Source organism: Desmodus rotundus, chromosome 8, assembly GCF_022682495.2.
Source record: "Desmodus rotundus isolate HL8 chromosome 8, HLdesRot8A.1, whole genome shotgun sequence".
Lineage (NCBI taxonomy): Eukaryota > Metazoa > Chordata > Mammalia > Chiroptera > Phyllostomidae > Desmodus > Desmodus rotundus.
Window position 1 is genome coordinate 107,709,861 of NC_071394.1, and position 14,999 is coordinate 107,724,859.

Below are 14,999 nucleotides of genomic sequence, written 5' to 3' on the forward strand. Positions count from 1 at the left end.
TGCCTTGTGATGTATTAGATTTGATCAAACCTTTTCATTAAAAGTAATGTCAGGTAAAATTGTTTCCTTAATCTTAATACTGTGGCTTAGAGAAGAGACAGCTCACTCATTTCTTCGCTCCTTGTGTGGTAGGTGATGTGTCCTTGGACTTCTTCAGGGAAGTGGGAAGGGGCATAATAGTTTGCTAGATAGTTTTGGGACTTTTTATTTCTCTCTGTCTAGTAGTTTTTAATCCAGTCTTTTAAATGAGTAGATGCCGACCCATCTTCAGCCCTGACTAAAAACTATAAATTTAAATTCTCAGAAAGGAGGTAGTTGTTTTTATTCTGTTACAGTATTGCTGAGTTTTATGATGGGGAATGTTATATCAGTATGTTGACTTGGTTGAGTTTATGCCTCAGGATAATTGAGTGTGTGAGGGCACCTGGTAGTAACATGTGGTATAATCTTTATTATGGTGAAAGATTTGTCTGTCTTGACAGTTTGAAACCATTTGTGAACATGGTTGAATCCATTCCTTGTTTCCCTTCTTCAGCCCCCTTCCTGTGTCATCCCAATCTGTGGATCCGCTACGGCGCTGTGGGGTTTATCACGGTGGTAGCTCATCAGATAAGCACAGCTGATGTGTACTGTAAGCTGATGCCTTACCTGGACCCGTATATTACTCAGCCAATAATACAGGTACGCTTGTTTCAACTCGGAATCAGTCCTCCCTCCAAACTGCATTTAGAAAAAGGTTTAGAGAGTCCCTTTTTTATTTAAATTGGGCTAGAGCATTTTCAGATTTCTTTCAAGAAGCCAGTTAATAGAACAGACACTTTTGAAGGTGAGAAAAGTTCCAGAGACTTATGTTATGTCTCATATAATGCATAATATAGCACCCAGTGGCTCATAGTTTATTTTCGTATGTGAAATGTTGTAAAGCTCTTCAAGTGAAACATAGCAGAAATGATTATTAATGGACCTCTGCTTTTATTTTTAAAAGCATAACAGACTTCAGTCCAAATGAGCATTTATAATAAATTATAAAAAGCCTTTTTCAAATGCTTGTTTTTTGGGCCACTATTTGGTTCTGGTTTTCTTTTCTTTAAATCTCATGATGACAGCCCCGCTCCCGCCCAGCAGAATAGCACTTGAGGAGGAGCTCTGGGTCTTTGCTTTGTACAAGGCAGTTGTTTACCCGGTTTGTCAGCGTTTATACCTTTTCTCTTGCTAGACGGCCGACTGTCAAAATAGGCATTTAAATTGAGTGGACTGCTGATCGATAGTTCTGGCTGTTAAAACATCCTGAAGTATACTATTTTTACTAAAACTCTGTTTCTCTTTTGCAAATGCACATGTGTCTGGCTTCCTGCTACTTATCCCAGTGTACCGGCCTTTTTCTTGGAGAAAGTGGCCTTGGTGTCTTCTGGAAATGAGGATTTGGCTGTGCCTTCAGCTCTTACTTTGCCCCATTGATTCATCCATTTGGGGGGATCATCATCCTTTATTTTATAGTTTGTAGAATTTTTTATTTTTATTCCAAGAACAATTTATACATGAAGGATGGGTAATATTACTAGAAAATATGCCCCCTTTTTTGAAGTTTATTAATTTCCTTGAAAATCAGGTCTAGAGATTCTTGCTACTTTTGACCACTTATTCCAGGGGTGTCAAACGCATTTTCACCGGGGGCCACATCAGCCTTGCAGTTGCCTTCAAAGGGCCAAATGTAATTTCAGGACTGTATAAATGTAACTACTCCTTAACTAGGGGCAAGGAGCTCGGTGCTGCCGCCGGGTAGAAACAAGGTGCCGGGCCGGATAAAACAAGGTGGAGGGCCTTGTGTTTGCCACCTGTGACTTATACTATTTAGAAGTTTGCTTATAAAATGTTTTTATAACACAATGTGAAATGTCTCTGGGATTTAAGAATTGCATGCATTTTTGTAATAACTTTTCATTGTGATTTATTATTACAAATCTGACATATAAGTGGTTTGTTAGAAATCTATACCATTCTGTTTTCCCAGAAATTCTTTTTAATTTTTGTTTGTTTGTTTTTGTTTTTATCATTGCTTTATATTTTGCAAGGCCAAGATCAGGAGGTGAGAGGCTAATTATCCATATGTTTCACAAACCATACCTTTCTACAGGTTGATTTAGACGAAAGATACCCTTGTATGCGGTTTCCACTGGCCAACTCACCAGATAGTTAAATGTATCTAAAGAAAGTCCTCTCGATTACTAGTATAGTGTTCATCCTTCTTACTACAAATGCATTGACAAGGAGAGTCTTCTTGGGGATAATAAAAAGGAGGATTTTATGAACTCTGGAGAGAGTAATGTTTTTTAGAAGTAGTTGAAGCTTCTGGGAAAACCTGGTGGCTGGAGGGAAGCCTTGTGACTCCTGAGCCTCTTTTCAGGATCAGTCTTTGGTGTTGGCTGCACCAAGCAGTACTTCACAGGTGTTAGCGGTGAGCTGCAGGTACTTTTTAGATCTAGGAAGTCATCCGACATTTTGGGATCTGGAAAAGTCTTTTACATTTGCTAAACTTTCTAGTCTAGGTATTTATTATTAGTCTTCCAGTATCATGGACACAGGTGTGTACTCAGATTCTAACAATAGAAAGAAGAAATACTGTAGCTCTGTAAAGGTCACTAATATTCTTTTTTTCTTCTAAGCAAAAATTGCAGGTGTTCATATCTTACATTTTCTTAGAAAATAAATACCTATGTTAACTTTACACAGGTCGTATCGAATGTGAAAGTAACTGTAAAAGTGTTGTATTTTTGCCTGATTCTTTGTATTTTTCTGCTACAGATTGAAAGAAAACTTGTTCTACTCAGTGTTTTAAAAGAGCCAGTAAGTCGTTCTATATTTGATTATGCTTTGAGGTCCAAGGATATTACTAGCTTGTTCAGACATCTGCACATGCGTCAGAAGAAACGAAATGGGTCTCTTCCCGACTGCCCTCCCCCGGAGGATCCTGCCATCGCACAGCTTCTGAAGAAGTTGCTCTCCCAGGTTGTATCACCTTCCTGAAATCTTACGTTTAAGTGCGCATTTCATAAAAACGTTAAAGCATCCATTTAGCTATTACAGGGATTTTTGGTTGCCTAGGTTGCATCAGACTAAGGAAGTAAATAAGTCTGGCAACTGTTTTATGCATTTGCTTTGGTTTCTAGGAGGTACTAGGATGATGGGAAGTCACTGAGTTGAACTTAATAAGGAGTCATGGGAGACCTAGTAAGTTGCTTTTGTGATTGATTACTGGCTATATAAACAAAGGACAAGTAGATAAGCTTAGATTTAGGTAATGGTCTTGCTTCATTTTCATATTTCACTACAAATGTAATGAAATTTAATTAGAAGAAACATTATAAAACACAGATACAATCCAAAAAATTCCTGGTTTAGTTCAGTCCAAATTCAGAGAGTTCTCACTGTAGGCAAACAGCTGCAATAACTGGAGTTTATCATGCATCTTCAATTGAACAAATGAGCAGTTAGCTGCTACATCTTAAATGCCTTTGAATTTGGATCAGTTAACAAATCTTGTTAGGACTATGAAGTACTCTGTGTATTATACTTGGTATTAGTAGGGACTCTTTAGACATATGAAGTCTAGATTCAGCATCCTGTTTTAAGAGGGATGGGTGGAGCCTAGAGATTTCAAGATAGGAAAAAAATGATTAGAAACAAAGAATACAATTTTTAAATAAATGCCCCATGAGTCATAAAGCAAATTCTGAGAGACAACCTTAATGGACTGTCTTTAAGTCTGCAGTATGTTTTGGTTAAGAGAATGCTTGTCAGTCATATCTTGTCTAATGAGAAAAGATGATAAGAAGATGCTTCAGTTGCAAGAGAGAATTTGATTAGTTTTGGAATGTCAGTCCTCTCATTTATTGTACTTGTCACCGAATGTCCAGTACCGTTGGATGTCCAAATGTTGGTTTGAGGGATTAGTGATTGAACATATGTACAGTGGCCTATTGGAGGTCCGTCAGTAACCTTTCTGGTTCCTGTAGGTCTAAATTTTGCTCGAGGCTAGAGCTGCCTCTGAATGTCCCTTCCAGGCCAGCGGTTCTGTTTCCTGTATATTAGGAGGCTTAATTTGATGTGACTTGAATTGTTAAAGAGCTCTTTCTTTGGGTTTTCTTTTCACCTTGGCTCTTATAGTAGATGTATTTTATGTTTTAGAAAGCAAAATTTGGAAAATTGGATAGTGAATATTTTTTTGTTGTTTCTCCTAAGTAATTCTTAACAAAAAGATTTTAGCATACAATGAAAACCACCCCAATTTAGATATTTCTTTGGGCTTTTGGATGGTGTGATTCTTTGTATTTCCTGCAAATCCTGTGTATTAAATTAAAAACCTCTGTACTGAAATTTCCTTTCCATTGTGAGTCATTAGTTACTTCATGGAACCACTGTGGCCTCTTGTTCTTCCTTTTCTCCTTGCTCTGGGTATAGGTTTTGCCACTGACTCAGCTGAAAGGATGGAGAGGGAAGGAGCAATTTCCATAGCCCTGCTACTCTCTGCTGTTCTCCCCAGTCCACCGTTGCTGCTCCCTCAGTGCCAGCCTCCCTGATGAAATCCCTAAAACTCACTGACTTCTGTTCCTCTACGTGTTTGCTTGATGTCTTCACTCGCCTGTCATTTATCCCCTCACTTGCAGGAGTGGGGAAAGAGGAACATGTAATCCCCCAGGGTTTTTTTTTTTCTGTTAATAATGGTTTTAGGAGACTCCTAAGGGTGAGTACTCTCTTTCAAGGGACAGGGGCTGCCAGTAGAAGGAAGAGCAGCCCAGAATCTCAGAGATCCTCAGAGGAAGTAACGGCAGAAAAACACTAGCTCTCATTTTCTGAGGACCTGTGAGTCTACCACTGTAGCTGGTACTATCTGTAGTTTGTGAATGTTCTTAAAATGAGCTCGGACAACAGATGTTTATCCCTATTCTGTTGACAGGGAAACTAAGAATCAATGAGGGCAGCTAACTTGACTGTGTTCACACAACTCTTTAAGTTTCCAAGCTGAGTTTTAAACCTAAACCTGTCTCACTGCAAAGCCCGTGCTCCTGCACCATGCCCTCTTGCTTCACAAAGTAAACAAAGGACAGGGAGCTAAGGCGGAGAAGCTCGAGTGGGTTTTGTGTGGACTTGGGAAGACATCCGTGTGCAGCTCGTCTCTTGCAGCCACTTGCCAGTCTTCTCTCTGCCTTCACTTCTTTTTGGTCATTGCACTACCTGAGTTTCTTGGGGTTACTAGTAGAATGGAGTCCTTTCTAATGTCAGGGCTCCAGAGGGAATGACATGTCTGTAGCCTCCAGAAGTGGGAATTCTGAACACTCCTATAGAAGTCTTTTTTAACTTTTTTTCCACAGTGCTCTTTTCTACAGAACTGCACTTAAGATGCAGCATGGGTAAAATAGGTCTTTCTAGACCAGCCTGCCATTGTTCTATGGGAAAATATGTTCAGAGTTCCAGATAATAGACTTAAAGTACACTTTTGGAATCCCACCCATATGGAAGTTGAAATCTGTCTGTACCGCAGGCTTTTAGTAGGACTCAGCTTGTGGAGATGACACCTGGCGGGCTGTTTCGGGCAGATCTCGTCTGCAAGAGCGCCCTGTTCTGTTCCCGTCGATCTGACCAGGCACTAATACAGAATACAAAGCGAGTTCACCCCTTATTGTAAAAGTGACAAATACTTGACATTTTAAACTTGTTAATGGTTTTTATTTTAATAAATTTTGACTGTGTAGTATATATACAAGGTGGAGCATTGGAAAGGTATAAGAAGATATATAATTCCTAAGTTCTCCTCTAATCTCTGACCCTTAGCCACCCAGTTTCTTTCCCTGTTGATCTGGGAAGTTTATGTTGTTGGGTGCTGAACTCCTTCAGATAGAATTAGATTTGTTCTGTTGTACAGCTCAGTTACTTGGAATCAGTTTGATCCTTTTAAGCCTTGCCTTTAAGCTTCGTTAGCACAGATTCAGAGCAACCTTTGGTTAATGGCCAGTTTAGTCCAACTACTAAGGACTTCTGAGGACATGCCGTGTTGGGTAGTCAGAGGTCTTTTCTCTTCTGGCTGCTGGGAACACGAGTGGTTGCCACTCCTAAGTGAGACCTGGGGGTTGTTTGGCTTACTGCTTTCTCGTTGTTCTTTCTGACCTCAGGTAATTTCCTCTCATACATAAGTTGCTCAGTACAGGCATATACCCTGGAGACACTGTGGGTTCAGTCAGCCCACTGCAATAAAGCAAATACTGTAATAAAGCTAGTCACACAGGATTTTTGGTTTCCCGGTACATATAAAATTTGTTTACACTGTAATCTATTAAGTGTGTGATGGCATGATGTCTAAAAAAATGTACTCTATACACCTTAATTAAAAAATACGTCATTGCTAAAAAATGCTAAGCATCACTAGAGCCTTCAGCGAGTTGTAATCTTTTTGCTGGTGGAGGGTCTTGTCCCGATGTTGCTGGCTGCTCACTGATGAGGGTGGGGGTTGCTGAAGGTTGGGGTTGGCTATGGCAGTTTCTTAAAATAAGACAACAATGAAGTTTGTCACAACAGTTGACAACAGTTGACTCTTCCTTTCACAAACGATTTCTGTGTGTCCTGTGAAGCTGTTTGATAGTGTTTTACCCACAGTAGAAGTCCCTACAAAGTTGGAGTCAGTCCTCTCATACCCTGCTTTATCAACTAGGTTTATCTAATATTCCAAACCCTTTGTTGTCATTTCCACAATCTTCATAGCATCTTCACCAGGAGTAGATTCCATCTGAAGACACCACTTTACTTGCTCATCCATAAGAAGAAGCTTCTGATCAATTAAAGACTTGTCGTGAAATTTCAGTAATTCAGTCACATCTTCAGGCTCTACTTCTAGTTCTCTTGCTGTTTCTACCACCTCTGCAGTTACCTGTTGTTGATATTTTGACCTCTTCCCATGAATCACAAATGTTTTTCATGGCATCTAGAATGGTGAAATCTTTCCAGAAGGTGTTTAATTGACTTTGCCTAAATCCGTCAGAGGAATCACTACCTATGGCAGGTGTAGCCTTCTGAAAGAATGTATTTCTTAAATTGTAAGACTTCAAAGCCGAAATTGCTCTTTGATTGATGGACTGCAGATGAAAACAGTAATCTCGTCGTACATTCCCATCAAGGCTCTTGGGTGACCAGGTGCATTATCAATGAGCGAAATACTTTGAAAGAAAATTTTTTCTGAGCAGTAGGTCTCAACGGTGGGCTACAATACTCAGTAAACCATGTTGTAAACAGATGTGCTATCATTAGATTTTGTTGTTCCTTTCACAGACACAGGCAGAGTAGATTTAGCATAATTCTTCAGGACCTGAGGATTTTTCAGAACGGTAAATGAGCGTTGGCTTCAACTTAAAGTCATCAGCTGCATTAGCCCCTAAGGAGAGAGTCAGCCTGTCCTGTGAAGCTTTAAAGTGAAGTATTGACTTCTCTTCTCTAGCTCTGAAAGTCCTGGATGGCATCTTCTTCCAGTAGAAGGCTGTTTTGTCTACATTGAAAGTCTGTTGTTTAGTTAGCCACCTTATCGTTGCTAATAACTTGCTTGTATGTTTCTTTTGAATTTGTACACTCACAGTCACATTGTGTGTGAATAGTAAACAGTATTACTCATTTTTCCAATGTAAATACTTTATTTTCCTTGCCTTACTTAAATGACCAGGACCTTCAGCACAGTGTTAAGTGGAATTGGTGATAGCGGGCATCCTCGTCTTGTTTGCTGTCTCACTGGGAAAACTCTCAACATTACACCACTTTGGGTGATGTTTACTAATTTCTTTTATTGCAATCTTTTTATCAGACCAAGGAAATTCCCTTTCATTTCTGGCTTGCTAGGAGGATTATTATAGAAGAATGTTAGTTTTTGTTGGATGTCTTTTCTTTTTTTTAAATTATTTTATTGTCATTCAATTACAGTTGTCTGCCTTTTCCCCCTACCCCTCCCCCGACCCCAGCTAAACCCACCCTCCTCCCTTGCTTCCCTGGCCCCCCCCCCCCCCCCCCCCCCCGGTTTTGTCCATGTGTCCTTTATAGTTGTTCCTGAAAACCCTCCCCCCCCGCCCCCGCACAGTTTGTTCTTAATTTCAGTGTCTCTGGTTATATTTTGCTTGCTTTTTTCTTCGTATGTCTTTTCTTTATTTGTTGAGATCATTGTATGTTTTTTTTTCTCTTCTCTTGTGATAATGTGAATTACACTGATTGATTTTCCTGTGGTATTAACCTTTTATTTCTGGATTCTTAGGCTAAACACAACTATATTTATATTTAAATACATTTTTATTATAAAATGTAAAGTGATAAATATAAATATATAAGGTATAAATAGTATAAAGTAGTATAAATATTATATACAATGCATTTTTAAATCGTCTAGAGTTGATTTATTGATACTTTATTGAATTCGTTGCATGTAGGCTCATGAATAATTTGTCCTTCAGTTTTCCTTTGTTGTAGTGTTGTTGTCAATTTTTTTTAGTGGTGCCTTCCTAGCATATTTAATTGAGGTACAATTCCATGGTGTTTAGTGTGTTTACAGAGGTGTGAAACCCTCACAACTCTCTAATTTCAGAATATTTTCATCATTCCAAAAGAAACCCCATGCCCATTAGCAGTCATTCCCCATTTGCTTCTCCTTCTAACCTCTGGAAACCACTATTTACTTTCCGTCTCTACAAATTTGCTTATTTTGGATATTTCGTATGAATGGAATCATACAATATATGGGCTTTTGTGTCTGCCTTTTTTTTTTTAAATTGTCTCCCAAGGATATGTTTATTGATTTTAGAGGGGAAGGGGAAGGGGGAGAAAGAGAAACACTGATGTGAGAAAGAAATCCCATATATGCTTGGAACTGGGATCGGACCTGCAACCTACATCTGTGCCCTGACCAGGAGTCGAACCCAGGACCTTTTGATGTATGGGACGATGCTCCAACCAGCGGAGCCACCTGGCGGCCAGGGCATCTTAGCAAAATATTTTTAAGGTGTCTCCATGTCGTGGCATGTATCAGTGCTTCAGTCCTTTCAATGGCCCTTACAGTGGCCCGCCCCCCTGAGGTCTAAAACAGAGCTTTCCTCTCTTGTGAACTCAGAGACTCAGAAGGAGAACGGAACTCTTACTACAGCTAAAAAGCTGTCCACCTTAAGCAGATTTTATGAGAAGTTAAAAATAAACAATTTCAGGTTATTATTAAAAAAGTCCAGTTTCTCTCTGATTATTATACTTTAATGCAAATTTATTGTATTATTTCTTAGCCTTCTAACTTTCTGGGGTTTGTGTGTCTTATTATGACTGTGGATTGTGAGTATTGCCTTAAACTCTAGTGGGATTCTAGATGGAAGCCTCAGTAATTGCCATTTACATTTTACTTCTTTTTATTTGCATAATAAAAACATTCTGGAGGATTCTGTGTATGGTTGGAAAGTTAACAAGAAGATGCAGAGCAGTTCCACTTATCTGAATACTTAAGTTGCACATTGAATTAATTATTTAGTATTTATTAGCCGTTAGACAATTTCAAGTATTCTACGTGTCTCGGGTGGTTAACCTATAAAAGTATTCATAATAATTTTGTGAGATGGGTGCTAGCAATTATCCTTATTTTATAGATAAATCGGGGTAAATAGAAATTGAGTGTCTTGCGCAAGGTCACACAGATAGTAAGTAATGGAGCTGAGATTTGCAACTAGACAGTGTGACTCCAATCATAGATTTATTCTAAAATGCTAGTGGGTGTGTTGCTCACGTTTGCAGTTCAGCCACCAAGCCTTGACCTCCAGAGGTGTGTAGAATGTGTTCTGTGTCTTAAAATGCTTTCCACTCAGTGTCTCGTGCAATCCCCTCAACACTTCCAGGAGCAGGGTGGAAGGAGGTGTACTTTCTTTTGCTTAATACTGGATTCCCCGGATTTTGGTTTAGATATGAAATGTTTGTTTATTTAAAGTTATATATTAAAAGATCTGCTAGATACCAGGCTCTGCATTCAGTTCTTTGGAGATTTCGAAGATGAATTATACTTGAGTGCTCCCATTTAGGAAAAAAGTTGAGAGGTAGATCACGAGACAGTGTAGAAAGTGCCCTGCCGGAGAGAGTGTGCTCTGGGAGACAGGCGTCGCGGGATGTTGTTCTGTATTGGTGGTTTCCTTTTCTCTTGCTGCTGCTTCATTTTGCCGTGCTGACTCTTAGAATTTTAAATTGGTGTGACCTTTCAGTTGTTAGTCATTCCGAGGGCTATTGTTACTGTTTGCAAAAATAGCCTATAACGTGGTTTTATTTGGTTTTAGGGAATGACAGAGGAAGAGGAGGACAAACTGCTGGCACTGAAAGACTTCATGATGAAATCTAACAAAGCAAAGGCCAACATGGTGGACCAGAGCCATCTCCATGACAGCAGTCAGAAAGGTGTCATTGACTTGGCAGCCTTGGGCATAACTGGGAGGCAAGTAGACCTTGTTAGAACCAAACAGGAACCAGAAGACAAGCGAGGTTAGTGCATTTGTGTGTTTGTGTGTGGTTAGCACGTAGTGTTAGTTGTATCGTAAACCTGCTTTTGGCTTTAGTCACATATCTCAGATACAGAACTTTCATATAGTGAGTGACTCCATTAGGTAGCAGGGAGATTTGGGGGAGGAAAAGTGAGGAAGTGAAGTAACAGTTAAGAAATTAAGTAACCTGCCAAAATCATGGCTCTGCCTGTGTCAGAATCAGGATTCAAATCAAAGCCTGACTCCAAAGCCCTTGTAATAAAAGCATTGCCTCTGTGTGGAGGTGTACGGTTGAAGAGGAAATTCTATTTTTAATCCTCTTTAATGATTTTTTTAAATTTGTTGATTTTAGAGAGAGAGAAAAAACCAAAACATTGATTTATTGTTCCACTTACTTACCCATTCATTGGTTGATTACTTGTATGTGCCCTGACCCGGAAATGAACCTGCAGCTTTGGTGTATCTGGATGATGCTCAGCCAACTGAGCTACCTAGCCAGGGCTCTATTTTTTAATCCTTTGAACTCTAACCCAAAGCCAATAGTCTGTATAAAATGCAATTTTGTTTTCTAGTTCGTTGTTATGAAGTCATGCCCAGTGAACTGAAAGAAACAGTCTTGTTATTAACAATGAAATACAAGAGTGTGGAGACCAGAGCAGCCTTAACCACTTGAGGCCTCGAGATTTAGAACTGTCAGCTCTTGTAATGACGACAGTGACATTGATTGTAGGAGGTTTTCAAGATCTCAAGTCTTTTTCCCGTAACCTTCTTTGGAGAGGCACTCACTTGTGAGGACATGACTTTAAAAATCCCTCTGTTCAAGTATCAGCTGATAAATGATGTTTCAAATAAACTTCTAACTGCTAAATTTGAGATAAAGTATTTACGACTGTCAGTGGTTTGCATTCACAATACGTAAAGCACTCATAGATTAATAAGAAAAACGCAAGCACCCACACAGGAAAAATAGTGAAGGGCTTGAACACACAATTGGTAGAATAGAAATGCCTGTGTTTGGCAAGGTAAAGAAAGAAACGTGAATTAGAACAGTGGAGTGCCATCCTCTGCCTGTGTGACTGCTTGTAGGTGTCACAGAGACTGATGACGCCTAGTGTCAGCAGGGATGTCGGGAAACACATTCCGTACACGGTAGGTGAGATTATAAATTGAGCATATTCTTGTTAGAAGGGAATGTCTACTCTTTGACTCTCAGTTCTGGAAATTTCTCCTAAGAAAAACTGACATGCATGTGAAGAAATGTGTATAATAGTGTTCTCAGTGGGGGGGGAAAGGGAAATAATTGAAGTGTTCATTAATCGGGGAATGGTGAAATAAATGTTCAACATATTTAGTTAAATAGAAAAAGCAAGTTATTTTTGTAAAATAATATGACAGTGCATTATTAAACTATATAGTTAGGAGGTATACAAACTTAGGGGGTAATTCATGTAATATTTTGGTAATGCTAGAACTTTGTGTTACTTTAGATACCTTTTGTAATCACATGATTAAAAAAAGGATTTCTCATCTGTTTATGTCAGGAGGTAACTGTATATCAATTGATTTTTTTATTTTATTTTTACTTTGTTTTCCTAAGTAACTCATACTAGAAATAGGTCATATTTAGCAGTGTGTTCAGTGGCATTTGAAAAATTTTTCATTATTAGTTCTTCAGATGAAATGGGTACTTGAAATGAGCTAGCCTTGGGAAACTAGGAAGCAATTAAGTCTAATTATTAACACCATTGAAAGTGCATCTGTTCCATCTGCCCTAGGGATGAAGTGAGAGTTAATGGTTGTTACAGAAATATAAAGAAATTAGAGATCATAAAGGACAAACAGGATGGGAAGTCCATTGCTGTCCTCCCCACCAAAAAAAAAAAGGAATAAAAGCACGTACTGGTTTTAGAGGCTTCCTTCAGTCTATTCTGAATCTGTTTCCATAGCTAGAAAACATGTGAAACAAGACTCAAATGTAAACGAAGAATGGAAAAGCATGTTTGGGTCACTGGAACCACCGAACATCCCACAGGCCCTGCCTAAAGCGGGTGACCAGGAGGCGATCCAGACTGGGAAGCCTCCTCGTTCTGAGTCCTCTGCTGGCATCTGTGTCCCCTTGTCAACTTCTCCACAGGTACTGTCCTCAGGCAATAGTCCTTTTGTCTTTCGGTCCCATTCTATTTGGGATGTTTAAAGGCTGTGTGTACTGTACTGGAAAAATCAATATAGTGATTTGTCCTCGAGGAGATGCTGTTTCTTTTTAAGACAGGTGTATGTTGAACTTGACGGCCAAGAGGAAATCTAGGCATTGAAAGCACCGGAAAGGTCTTGTTTTAGAGCACTCATTAATAACGTGGTCTGAAATTGTGGGTATATAATTAGTCTGCAGCAAACCTTTTAAATCTCTCTTTGTTCTTCTTCTAATATAACATAGTTATATCTGTAAAATGACAAAAATACTTCTGGGAAGAAAAGTCCCAAGTTGGCCATGTGTGAAAATGTCATGATGATTTTGATGTATGTGAAGTAAATTTGTGATTTAAGGTAACTCTTCCCTAGCCAGTCGTATTTTAAATGAAAATGTTAACTGAACAAACGTATAAAATTCGATTTCTTCTTTTTACTTAACTTAATGAGGATTTTTGTTTAATGTTATTGCTGCACTGATAACTTTTTTTAATGGAGATGTTTGGAAATGTAATATTTGTGGTGAAACCTCATTTTAACTAGGTTTTCATGGAAAACATGGATTTAAATGGATTAAAAAAATTGGCACATTAATAAGGACAAAAAGCTGATATAATGAATAAAAGGAATATAGGTTATTATCAAATATACTTTGCTTTTGCTATAAATACCTGTAATTCTGTTTGGTTTGCAGGTTCCAGAAGTGACAAATGTCCAAAGTAGAAAACCAGCAATACAGGTTTTAAGTAGTACAATTTTACCGTCCACCTACCAGATTCGGATCACAACTTGTAAAACTGAGCTGCAGCAACTCATCCAGCAGAAGCGGGAGCAGTGTAACGCCGAGAGGGTGGCTAAGCAGATGATGGAAAACGCCGAGTGGGAGAGTAAACCACCACCACCCGGTAAAGTGCCATGGCTAGGGAGCTGTGTTTCAGCCCATGCCAAAGCCCAGAATCTAATGCAGGGTCCTGATAATCAACTACCAGGCGCAGGAAGTAAGAACACACTGTGGCTTTGGAAGCCGAGAAGAAGAAGTCATTATTTGTGGATCTTCTTAGCTGTAGGGGCAACTCGCAGCGCCTTGTTTATGAGACTGCGTACTGTGGTCCTCGTTCCCCACCTGTCATGTAAGGTTTCCGCCTGCCGCCTTAATGTCACACCGCTTTCTCAGTGGGTGTCACCAGGCTTCTTGGAGTAAACTTCAACTTCTAATATCTGAAGGGATTAACCTCTTAATTTTCTTTTTAATAAAAGTAAAAACAATTAGAAAACCATGGGTACTTTGAAAAGAGAACAAAGTCACCAATATCCCTACCATTCAACGATTATCCACATTAAGATTTTGGGGAAACACTCCTGTATTCTGAGAAGATTTAAAAGAAATTTAGAGATATTGCAGATGACAAAGTGGCTCAGCTATGTCGACAGACTTGCCTGGTTTAATGTGGTGGTTAGTCTTTGATATTAGATTGGCAGATTTTGAAAAACATTTTAATGAGTTTCTATGTATAGATGTTAATAATAAAAATTCATCTTGAAAACAGGAGAAATGCATGATGGGCTTACGTGTAGAGATTTAAAAATTCTGTGAATTTCCATGGCTTCTGTTGTGAACTCAGGGAGAATGCTTGTGAAGACGAGTGGTTTAAAGATTTAGAAAATATTAAGTAGTAAGTGGCCTGTCAAGTCACATAAGTTTTCTTATCAAAATAAATGTCCTTGAATATTTCAGTTGTTTCTGTAATACAGTTCAGTATTATTTACCAACCCTGCTTTAAAAAAAAAAAGTTGACCGCAAACTGTCTGCTTTATTTGATGACCGAATCTGTCTTTTTAAGTGGCATTTTATCCTTAAGTGGAGCTATGCATTTTACATAGTGATCACAGAAAAGGTGTCAAATTTCGTGGTTCAAGAATTGTGCAGTGACTGTGGGGCTCTTAATTTTTTTCTTTCCACACTTGAGTGGTTGTGTGAAATTGATTTTCTCTAGAGGGAAGTGTTCAGCCTGGGAGATTATCTAGACTTCACGGCAAAGTATTTTTGGTCATTTTCAAATCCATCATATCCTCCTTAAAAATCATGTGCGGGTGTTCTTCCTAAACATGTGGGCTAGAAGTCCAATGGGAAACATTGTATTTTTTACCTTACAGTAAGCCAGGTTTGGAAGCAGTATTGGTTTCAGTTATTTTTCTTGGTAAAAAATAATTTCATCCTAAAATGATAGGATTACTTAACTAGGCACAGTGCTAACTCCTAATATGGCATGATCTTCAGTATAGCTTTCT

The 14,999-nt window shown here is 38.9% G+C and overlaps 1 protein-coding gene across 6 annotated transcripts in view; it reads left to right on the forward strand.

The window, feature by feature from the left end:
* The window catches only part of PIK3R4 (phosphoinositide-3-kinase regulatory subunit 4), a 60,747-nt gene that overhangs the window by 27,031 nt on the left and 18,717 nt on the right, over positions 1-14,999 (forward strand). For all 6 annotated transcript variants that reach the window (XM_024565800.4, XM_045199829.3, XM_024565801.4 and 3 more), the window contains 5 exons: positions 536-681; positions 2,803-3,006; positions 10,323-10,524; positions 12,470-12,657; positions 13,405-13,615. In XM_024565800.4, the coding sequence (XP_024421568.2) occupies positions 536-681; positions 2,803-3,006; positions 10,323-10,524; positions 12,470-12,657; positions 13,405-13,615 (951 nt within the window). The remainder of the gene's footprint in view (positions 1-535; positions 682-2,802; positions 3,007-10,322; positions 10,525-12,469; positions 12,658-13,404; positions 13,616-14,999) is intronic.